The 10780-nt window shown below is 39.6% G+C and overlaps 1 protein-coding gene across 1 annotated transcript; it reads left to right on the top strand.

Annotated features, from left to right (window-relative positions):
• The first annotated feature begins 2503 nt into the window (after positions 1–2503).
• LOC6563646 (acetylcholine receptor subunit alpha-like 2) lies at positions 2504–9911 on the top strand. Its single transcript, XM_001989438.2, has 7 exons — positions 2504–3222; positions 5159–5313; positions 5371–5551; positions 6703–6862; positions 7077–7662; positions 8328–8529; positions 9566–9911. Exons 1-7 carry the CDS (start codon positions 2983–2985, stop codon positions 9758–9760), a joined length of 1719 nt encoding a protein of 572 aa, XP_001989474.1. The 5' UTR covers positions 2504–2982; the 3' UTR covers positions 9761–9911.
• The last annotated feature ends 869 nt before the right edge of the window (positions 9912–10780 follow it).

Here is a 10780-nt window from a genome sequence, read left to right as displayed (position 1 = left end):
AAAAAACAAAAATCAAAATTATAGCACAAAAACAGCAGTTTCGAATGGAGCCTTTAAAAAAGGGTAATAACAAAAAAGATGGCAGTAAAACAGCTAATAGACTAGATTAAATTTGCTTGTGACAAAATAGCAGCAGGCGCATATTTTGGTCATTAAACTGATTCCTGAGCCGTTGTTGTTGCTGTTGTCGTTGTCGTTGTCGTTGTCGTTTTTGCTGTTGTTTCTTTCAGTTAATGGTAAACTGAGGAAAATTGCTGATGTGGCCAAATATTTCTGTGGAGATCCAAAAGAACCTCAAAGCCAAACGACGGCCAGTGACCGTAAGCCATAAAACACACGCGGCTCAATGGCAGCCCGAATGACAAAGTTCATGTATCATTAAGGCATTTTCAGGACACAGTGGACACTAACAATAACAAGAGTAACAGCCATGACAAAAACAGCAACAGCTACAAAATACAGCCCAAAGTCCAACGGTCCACGTTTCAATGGGAGTTAGAATATAGGATGTTATCCAAGTACCCAGCATCCAATTTCTGTGTATTGAAAACTGGCATAAATGAAAACTGTTTTGACAAAAACAAAACAATTGTCCTAAATCTGTTACTCTTAGTTATTTATAGTTACAGTTAGGTTTCTACACCTATCATTATTTTAAGCATGTTTAATTTCTCACAACTTAGTAAGTTTATTATTAAATTGATTAATAAATGTAACCTGAAATACCTGAATTTAATAGTTTTTAAGTAAATAATAAAAATACAATAATTAAAGCCAATTTTACAAGTGACCTTATTTTTAACTTCTTTTTATGCGATCTCAAGCTCGCCAAAAACAAATTAATACAAATATGAATATTATACAAACTATTTAAAAATATGCTTTGAACAATATTTTTTAAATAAAAAATAGAAGTCACCAAATAATAAACATTTATAATAAGAAGACAAATTGTAATATCCGTAGCTAAAGTGAAACTTAAGATCAAAATATATTAAATCAATTGATATTTTTAATTATGATTGAAAATTAGTTAAATATTAATTTTTGATAATTAAAAACCACTGTATAGTAATTGCTCTGTATCCATTAAACTGACACAAAGAAAACGCAATATCCCAAAAGCCTTAATAATTACTAAATTTGTGCATACAGCAGAAATTGCTGCATGCCATTGTCGGAGGCACAAGCGTTTACAGAAGGTGTCCTGTGGGCTGTGGTTGTTGCCATTGCTGCGGCTGTTTCTGTTGAAGTTGATGTTGCAGTTGTTATTGGTGTTAATGTTGCAGTTGCTGCTGCTGCTGCTGCTGTTGCAACTACTAGTGTCATCAGTCGCAACACATTACTGGTTGAGCACAGCTAGAAATATGTGAGTGTGCAACACTATTGCTGTGGCGAAATCAAACCACAGAAACAACTCAAAATCGCAATATGACACATATGCAAATGGTAGACAACCAAATGGCAAACCAAAAACCAAAACCCAAAAACCCAAAACCCAAAAACTGAGCATTGCCAACACTGCTGCAATGGTAAACATGCAAAATGCTGTTGAAAGGTGTACATAAGTGTGTGTGTGTGTGTGGGTGTGTGTGTATGTGTGTGTGTGGGTGTGCTGTAGATCTGTCCCGGCTGCATGTTAACGTACATTTGAACGAATGTTGACAATTACGAAAAATTTGGTTTTTGCAGCAGAGTGCGAGTTTTTTCTTTGGTTTGTGTGGATACAAATGTGAGTGTGTGTGCGTGTGTTTGTGTGTGTATGTGAGTCTATCTGCTTTTTTCGTAGTGCCAAACTTTTGTTTGCATGGACATTTTTTTTCGGGGCTGTGGCTCGTGCAAAAGTGGGAGAGAGCCCAAAACAGAGCGATTGAAGTTATAATGGAGTCGTCGCTGGATTAACAACTCAAGAGAGCATATCCATAGAGAGAGATGGAGAGCAAGAGGCAGAAAGAGGGAGATTGTTTCTCTAGGGCTTGGCTTGGGCAACAAGATATGTAAGCTTACATGAAAGCACAGCCAGCACACAAACACAGAAGCAGCCAGGCAGCCTTTGACAGCCTCTCTCGCTCTCTCTCGCTCTCTCGCTCTCACTCTCAATAACAGGGTGAACTGCATTGCGCAGACGCTGCGCAGCATCTGCGCGACGCTGGCGACAAAGCGACAAAATAGTAGACGCTACGACGGATGCTGCGGCTGCAGCTACTGTTTGCGTTGCGGCTGCTGCTGCTGCTGCTGCTGCCGCCTGATTGAGAGGGCCATGGCTGGCTACAAAAACAAAACGCACGTCAGTACGAATCCTGTGAATATCTATGCAGGACAGCACGGAGCGAACTGCGTGAGGCAGCCCAGCCACAAGTGAAAATTAAATAGAATTTACCCCAACAAAAAATATACTAAAATAGCAAGTGAAAATTTAAGCAAAAAAAAATATTAAATAATTAATAATCTATTCAAATTAAATCGAAAATATGTTAAAATTTGAAAATTAGCTAAGTTGACATACAATTTTAATTTGACACACAAACAAAATCAGCTGCGTTTGCTCCAGCTCAGAGCTAGGCAGAACAACAACAATAACAAGGACAAGAACAGCTCTGCTTTGGTCCAGCTGCTCAGCTGCTGTCACAGTCGCTGCCAACGGCGACAGAGCAGTCGCTGCCGCTTTCTTTGTGTCAGAGTGCCTCGATTGCGTCGGCGCTGACGCTGCGCAGCTGTCCGCCAAGTGTAGACTTATTGGCGTATCTAATTTTTAGATCCTTCTCACTAGACCAAAAGCAGAACACACAAAAAAGAGGAGAGAAAAAAGTTTGCTCGCCCGCTCGCAACTACGTCACGCACGCCACGCCACGCAGAGCCGAAAGGTAAACAAAAACCTGTGCGCGTGTTTTTAGTATCAATAAAAGACCGGCCAAGCGACTTCAAGGCTGAACTGAACCGAACCGAACTGAACTGAACTGAATTGAGCCGCCCAGTGACGTCATGTGGCGCTCGACTCGCGCTCCACGTCCACGTCTGGCACTGCTGCTGGACTGTAAGCTGCTCTGCCTGCTGCTGGCCGTCCTCCTGCTCTTCTGCGAAACGGTTCAAGCGAATCCGGACGCCAAGCGACTCTACGATGATCTCCTCAGCAACTACAATCGCCTCATACGACCCGTTAGCAACAACACGGACACGGTGCTTGTCAAGCTTGGTCTGCGCCTGTCGCAGCTCATCGATTTGGTGAGTCAATGCGTTGATGTGAGAGCTGCCCCCAGACTCAAAGCACTCTCAAAATAATTAATGCAATTGCTAAACTTGGACGGAGAAACACACACACACACACATTAGTACATAGGCTAGCTCTGCGGCACATGTCTTGATTTCATTTCTTATTTTTTTTATTAATTTTTTTTTTTAATTAAGCGCTTCAATGGAGCACTCGAGCAACGAGCAACGTTGCGCTACATTTGCCAGGGCCATTTTATAGAGTGGAGCGAAGCAAAATGTAAACAGCCAAACAGTTACTGCACCAACTTTTGGGTCGTAAATCGAAAAATGCCAAACATAAATGACAGCAAATGAGGCGAGCACAGCTGAGCCAACAGCAATATTGAAAAGTACTCGAAATTGGCTGACAGCTGCCATATTGAGTTTGTCTGACCGCTCGAAGCAATTTTTGTTTTCCGTTTGCACGTGCAGCTAATTACTTAATTGATTTGTTAAAAGCTTTTCAATTATTTTAGTTAACAAGAATATGAAAACCACTTTGCATTGGTTAATAAATTTATCTTTTCTGAATTATAACAACAATAGACTTTTTTTTGGTCTCTGATTAGTCGGCATTTTTATGCCTGTTCGAATTTCGAGAGACGAACTTAATTATATAAATATAAAGTTCTACAAGAATTTAATAGAGATAAAAAATGTTAAACTATGAAACATTATTAAAAAATATTGTATGAATATATTAATAATTAATAATTACTAGTTTAGTCCGAATTTTATTGTTTTATAATATTTCTTAAGTTTTTGGAAAATATGATTTAGAATTTAATAATTATACCTACACCAATTCCTCATCAATTAAAAACAAATAATAATAAATTAAAGTTTAAGTTTGTTATTGATTCAGTTTATGCTATAGATTATTTTAGTTTTATCAAATTCTGGCTAGAAGAATGATTAGGTTGGGTAAGCTTATTGCTGTTTTCGGTGAAGTGTGGCAAGATATCTACATCCCACCAAACCCACTTGAGGCAAGTTTGGCTCATCGTGATAGCGCATGAATGAATAAGTTATTGAGCATCTTTGGACAGAACAGTTTCGCATATCAAAAATGTTTAAATTCAGTAAGAATACCCCAGCTAAGATTATTAATAATTGATTTAACGGGACTATATTTAAAGAGACAATAAATCTGCTGTTGCTGTGCCTATTTTTTCATAAAGACCGTAAGAATTTTCTTTATTTTATTTTTGCATGGAGAAAATGATTCGTGCTATGAAATAATGCACATTTCTCTACAGACTGACACTCAATTTATATAACATTTCAGCAGAATTTCATTTTATTTGCGCAAAAGTAAACCATTGCATAGTTTTTGGTACGCCAGTTTTAAAGTTCATGGCGCAGCATTTGTCAAATGGCCTGTGCAGCCAGAGCAAGAGCATAAGCCTGAGGAGGACAAGGAGCAGGAGCAGGATAGATAGCAGGAGGATAGAGCGCACTCTGCAATTACAGCAGCATACAGTGCGACGATAGGTTGGAGAGTGCGAGGGATGACAAAGGGGGAGTGGAGTGAAGGCAGCAGAAAGTGCCGTTACCACGAGGCTTAAAAGGTAATAAAACAAGCCAAAAATCCAAAAACCGTAAGCTGACAGCAAAAAGCACATTAGCGGCAGCGCAGAGAGTCTAGAGACAGACGATGGGAAGTTGGCTGTAAGGGGAATGAGGGATGTGTGGCATGCAAGCAGACAACCCGGCAAACAAACAGACAGACCCAGGGGCAAGGCAGGGAAACAGAAGTAGCAGCAGCAGCAGCCGCAATTGTAGCAAAGTGTGGCAACAAAAAAAATGCAAATTCCATTTGATGCATGGGAGCGAGTCATTGAGGTAGAGAGTCGCGTATGCAGTCGTTTTTTAAATTTAATTTTCACTTGTATTATCTCTGCCACAGAATCTCAAAGATCAAATTCTAACGACAAACGTGTGGCTGGAGCATGAATGGCAGGATCATAAATTTAAATGGGATCCATCCGAATACGGTGGTGTTACGGAACTCTATGTGCCCTCGGAGCACATCTGGCTGCCCGACATTGTGCTCTATAACAAGTGAGTGCTTTAAGCGCAATTTGCCAAATTGCAATTTTCATTATGCATTGGTTGCAGTGCTGATGGCGAATACGTGGTCACAACGATGACGAAGGCCATACTGCATTATACGGGCAAGGTTGTCTGGACACCGCCGGCAATTTTCAAGTCGTCCTGCGAGATTGATGTGCGCTACTTTCCCTTCGATCAGCAGACATGCTTCATGAAGTTTGGCTCCTGGACCTACGATGGCGATCAGGTATGTCCACCCCTAAATACATTCACTCTCCCACAGTTCTGTGTGTGTGTGTGTCTGTGTCTGAGTGTGAGTGCGCAACGGGGCGTGTCATTGGATTTATGGCGAACCATTTATCTGAGCGCTGAGCGCACGCTTACATGCCTAAGAAGCCGTGCGAACATCGAAAGGGCGTCGGCTGCTCTGCAGATTAAAATGTGAGAAATTGTAAAAGTGTAATTGAAACTTGTCTAACCGTTACCGTTACGCACACCCAACTCAAATTGCTGAGATGAATATAGAAAGAAAAAAAAAAACAAACAAAAAAATCACTCTTCCAACGAGAAAGTCGACTGGGTGTCGCTGTCATAAAAATGCGCGGCTATAAATTAAAACAAAGTGCGACTCCCCACAAACGATGCCTTTTCCGCATCCGCTGACCGGACACCGCACAGTGGTCCTGACTAAGCAATAATAATACTAAAAAAGAGACATTGCGCTTACAATATCATTTCCATACAACCGAGAAATTTTTAAGAGCATATATATTTAAAAGTATTACAGCAGAACTGACTACGAATTCAATAATGCCTAAAGTAAATCAATGCAATGTGTAATTGATATATTTTTCTTTTATTTATTCTATTATATTATTTTTAAATGTTTATTTCAATTTGAGTTTCAAATGATATTCGACTTAGACTGCCCTTCAATTATAAATATGTTTTTTGTGTCAATTTAATTTAAAATTTGTATTTATTAAAGATTTATTTTTAACGTTTTGACATGTTCTAATTCAAATCAAATAAATAAAAAAAATTGTAGCTGCGTACTGGCGTTTTTGCCGTCAGGACCCGTTCCGTTTCTATATAAATCGTATTTGCCTCACTGTGCACTGTAGATGTTCTCAGCGCATTTAAATGTTCTACTCTTTAACGACTGCACTTGAGCCTCAACTTGAAGCAGCCCAAGGCGGAGACAAAGATGTCGCCTGCAGGCGGCTAAAACGACGCCGTTGACGGTGACAGTGACGACAAGAGAACGACTTGGACGTGGCTGATGAGCATCACGCCCGTGTGCTTGAAGTGCCTTAAAGCTTAATGGCTTTTATGGCTCTTTCAGCTGTTCTCTCTCTCTCTCTCTCTCTCTCTATCCCTCTATCTCTCTGTTTGCAGATCGACTTAAAGCACATCAACCAGAAGAACGACAAGGACAATAAAGTGGAGATTGGCATTGATTTGCGCGAGTACTATCCGAGTGTTGAGTGGGACATATTGGGCGTGCCTGCTGAGCGCCATGAAAAATATTATCCCTGCTGTGCGGAACCGTATCCGGGTGAGTTTCGTAGGGTTTAAAGCAACAAAACTTTGCTCGCCGACACGCGTACGCGAAAGCTCTACCCAAACTCACTATGGAAACCCGTATCCCAACCCCCCAAATAATCCAACCAATATCCCAATCCTGGCCTGTTCGTTCTCGTGTTCTTTGCTTTTCTCTTCTGCTCTTTCTTGCCTGCTGCGATTGCTGCTTGTTTTGCTAAAATGTTTAGACATATTCTTCAATATTACGCTGAGACGAAAGACACTCTTCTACACGGTAAATCTGATTATACCATGCGTCGGCATCTCCTACCTCTCGGTGCTGGTCTTCTATCTGCCGGCCGACTCGGGCGAGAAGATTGCGCTCTGCATTAGCATATTGCTGTCGCAAACTATGTTCTTTTTGCTCATATCGGAAATCATACCGTCGACATCGTTGGCTCTTCCGCTGCTGGGCAAATATCTGCTGTTCACCATGTTGCTCGTTGGGCTGAGTGTCGTCATTACCATCATTATACTCAACATACATTATCGCAAGCCCAGCACGCACAAGATGCGTCCCTGGATACGCGCCTTCTTCATCAAGCGGCTGCCCAAGCTGCTGCTAATGCGTGTACCGAAGGATTTATTGCGAGACCTAGCTGCCAATAAGATCAACTACGGATTGAAGTTTAGTAAGACAAAGTTCGGCCAGGCCCTAATGGATGAAATGCAAATGAACTCGGGCGGCTCCAGCCCAGATTCCATACGTCGCATGCAAGGACGTGTCGGTGTCGGCGGTTGTAACGGCATGCATGTGACAACAGCGACCAATAGGTAAGTTTTTACCTACGAGGGTAGCTCACAAAATGAATAGAACATATTATGATTAAAAAGAAGTGATTCCTCGTGTTTGTTATTCATGAAACTAATTACTTTATTAGTGAAAATCTCTTATTGGCTGAATTTTAGAGAGATTATTTATAAGAAGGGCTTGTATATCTATATTTATCTTTAGAAAAGAAATAACAAACAAAAAAATAGACTGTCTGAGGCAAGTTTCCTTAAGATTAGGATTCCGATTAAAACTCAGACAGTTTGGCTTAAAGAGTCCAAGACGTCTCACTCAAGACGTTACAAACAAAACAACGAAAAATACGTTTTTGGTCTTCTGGGCCGATTTGAATTTTAGAAGAATTTTTTTAATTTAGTATGAGTTGACAAAGAAAAATGTAACGCTTGAGAGGATCTAATAACCATTCACGGAATGAAGAAATATAAGAACAAAATGATTCAGAAAATAACTTAATTATAATGAATAAACAACCCAAAAGGAACGCAGAACAGAAAATTAGAAGTTGAATGTCCTGAATTCAAGGAAGGCTTGAGTTTTCGCAGGTTTAATGTTTGAGCAGTCTTGGTTTGATTTCGGTTCCCTCACAGAAACGTCTGTGTAAACGTAGGCAAACTGTGGTTCTATAATCATCAACCTTCTGTTGCAGATTCAGTGGTTTGGTGGGCGCTTTGGGCGGCGGCCTGAGCACACTGAGCGGCTACAATGGGCTGCCATCGGTGCTTTCCGGCCTGGATGACTCCATGAGCGATGTGGCAACACGCAAAAAGTATCCGTTTGAGCTGGAGAAGGCCATACACAACGTCATGTTCATACAACACCATATGCAGCGGCAGGACGAGTTCAATGCGGTGAGTGCCGACTGCAGCTGATTGAATTTTTAATTGAAAATTCCGTTTGGCCGGACGAACGACGATAACGACAACTGTAACAACTACAAACACGACAGTGATGACAGTGACAGCGAACTACTGGTGATGGAAGTGAAGCTGCAGCAAAAGCTGAAGCTAAAGTTGCACATGACTTAACCATTGCCCAATAACCACAAAAATCGTTTTCGCGTTTGTTCCTGCTATTTTTAGTGGTTGCCACACTCAGAAAAATACACTCAGAAATCTTCTCATAAAATTTTTCAGGTTTCCTAACGATTTAGAAATAATTTTCTTAAATACGTTAACGGATTGAATTTCTATTTTTTTTTTTTAATTATATTTCATAAGAAAGATTTCTAAAAATCCAAAAAATAATAAAATATGCATATATATTCTTCATATTATCGATTCAGGTCTGTTTTAATTTAAGTGTCTTTTTCCCAATTTAAATTCGCTTTTTTCTGAGTGTACTGTTTAACTAGCCAGACAAACAGCATTCAGCATGCTATCTCTGTCTCTGTCTCCCTCTTTGTTATTTGCTATCTTTTGTCGACTTTATTTAAGCATTGGCATATTTGCACTTTAAGACCACACAAAATCCACTTTTAATTGCTTTTGTTCAATTGACTGGCAAACGGCTTCAACAATTCGATTCAATCAAATCCAACACCCAACGCTTTGTTCTCTGTTTCTGCCACTTGTTTTCAGACCGTATTTTTGTTTCTTTTTTTTGTTGTTGGTGTTAATTTTGCTTTTACTTTGTTATTGGAAGCTTCATTTTGATTGATAGCCATCGAGCGCCGGGTATAAGCAGATTAAGCGCCAGTGCTTAATGAAAGTAATCGCTCAAAGTGTGGGCTTAAAGCGTAGTGTAGTTAGCCAATACTGCACATACGCCCCTTTGTGCAATTTATATTCCCAAATGTCTTTATCGTTCTCCTATTTAAGTAAAATAAAAATTCTATATAAATTTTTCTAATTGGTTTAAAATTCTTTGTGTATTATTCAATAACAGGAGGATCAGGACTGGGGCTTTGTTGCCATGGTCATGGATCGCCTATTCCTCTGGCTATTCATGATTGCGTCGCTGGTGGGCACATTTGTCATATTGGGCGAGGCACCATCGCTGTACGATGACACCAAGGCCATCGATGTGCAGCTCTCTGACGTTGCCAAGCAAATCTACAATCTAACTGAGAAGAAGAATTAAATTCAATAATATAATCATAAATACATTCCAGAATGGTTAACACTATCTATTGTCATGTAATGCCTGCAAAATGCATGCCCTAGCTTAAAGTACATATTAAAGAAATTAATACAAATAAAAAAAATTGTTGGCAAAAAGCAGCCATGCAAAATGCTAAAATGCAGCTGTGGTTGTCGGCTTCGAGTTTGCAGCTAGTTCTCTTGAATGCATACCAAAAATGTTTTTAATAATGCAAAAATAAATTTGTATTCACAATTCACCACCCTTACCCACTTTTAGAGAACCATTGAAGCTTATCCCAAATAGTCAGCTGAGTATGAACTCATCTGTAGACCCATTTAAGTTTCACAACATTTAACTCACGTACTTTCAGCTGATGAAAGCAACTGCTTTTGTGGAACTATACGCTGCAACATACAAATATTTCAGAAAGAAAAAAACAAAATTGTGTAACAAAAATAATGGTAACACCCAACTGGCTGCCAGTTGTTTTAGTCATTTCGTTCACTTTCACTCTTATTGTTATTGTTGTTGCCGCCGTGACTATTCAAAGACTTCGACTGGCATTTGGGTGGCTAGGTTCTGCTTTTCATTTGATAACTGGAAAATTAACCCTTTTGAAAATGAGCATTAGCGACGCCAACTCATGTGGAAATAGCAAGAAAGGCTACTGGAAAAGCCAAAGACGGCAAAAAAAAACAACAACACCAACTCAGCCTTGATAGTGTCTCACAAGGCCAGGCAACGGCTTTACGAAATGTTGTTCACGTCAAAATTGATTAGAGTGCGGTCCTTTTGTACGTAGTATACAGTTTACAGAATTCGAATCATTTTAAATATTGAATTTGTTGTTGAAGCTGCAAATAGATCTTTCTAATAAAATTACTCAAAAAAAATAATTTGTCTGCTATAATGTATATGTATAATTGTCAATCTATTTTTAATATAGACTTTTAAAAATTCTTTTATCCAGCAATAATCGGAGTCAAAAATGTTATAAAACTTTCTGCTAAGGCCAGA

Source organism: Drosophila grimshawi, unplaced genomic scaffold (assembly GCF_018153295.1).
Source record: "Drosophila grimshawi isolate 15287-2541.00 unplaced genomic scaffold, ASM1815329v1 contig_311, whole genome shotgun sequence".
Taxonomy (NCBI): Eukaryota; Metazoa; Arthropoda; class Insecta; order Diptera; family Drosophilidae; genus Drosophila; species Drosophila grimshawi.
This window is presented reverse-complemented; position numbering and strand designations above follow the sequence as displayed.

What these genes read in the sequence shown, in the direction of transcription:
- LOC6563646 (XM_001989438.2), top strand. Translation starts at nt 2,983, where the DNA reads ATGTGGCGCTCGACTCGCGCTCCACGTCCACGTCTGGCACTGCTGCTG. An exon ending in TGTCGCAGCTCATCGATTTG is followed by an intron (nt 3,223 to 5,158) that starts GTGAGTCAATGC and finishes TCTCTGCCACAG; the next exon opens with AATCTCAAAGATCAAATTCT. An exon ending in GGACCTACGATGGCGATCAG is followed by an intron (nt 5,552 to 6,702) that starts GTATGTCCACCC and finishes CTCTGTTTGCAG; the next exon opens with ATCGACTTAAAGCACATCAA.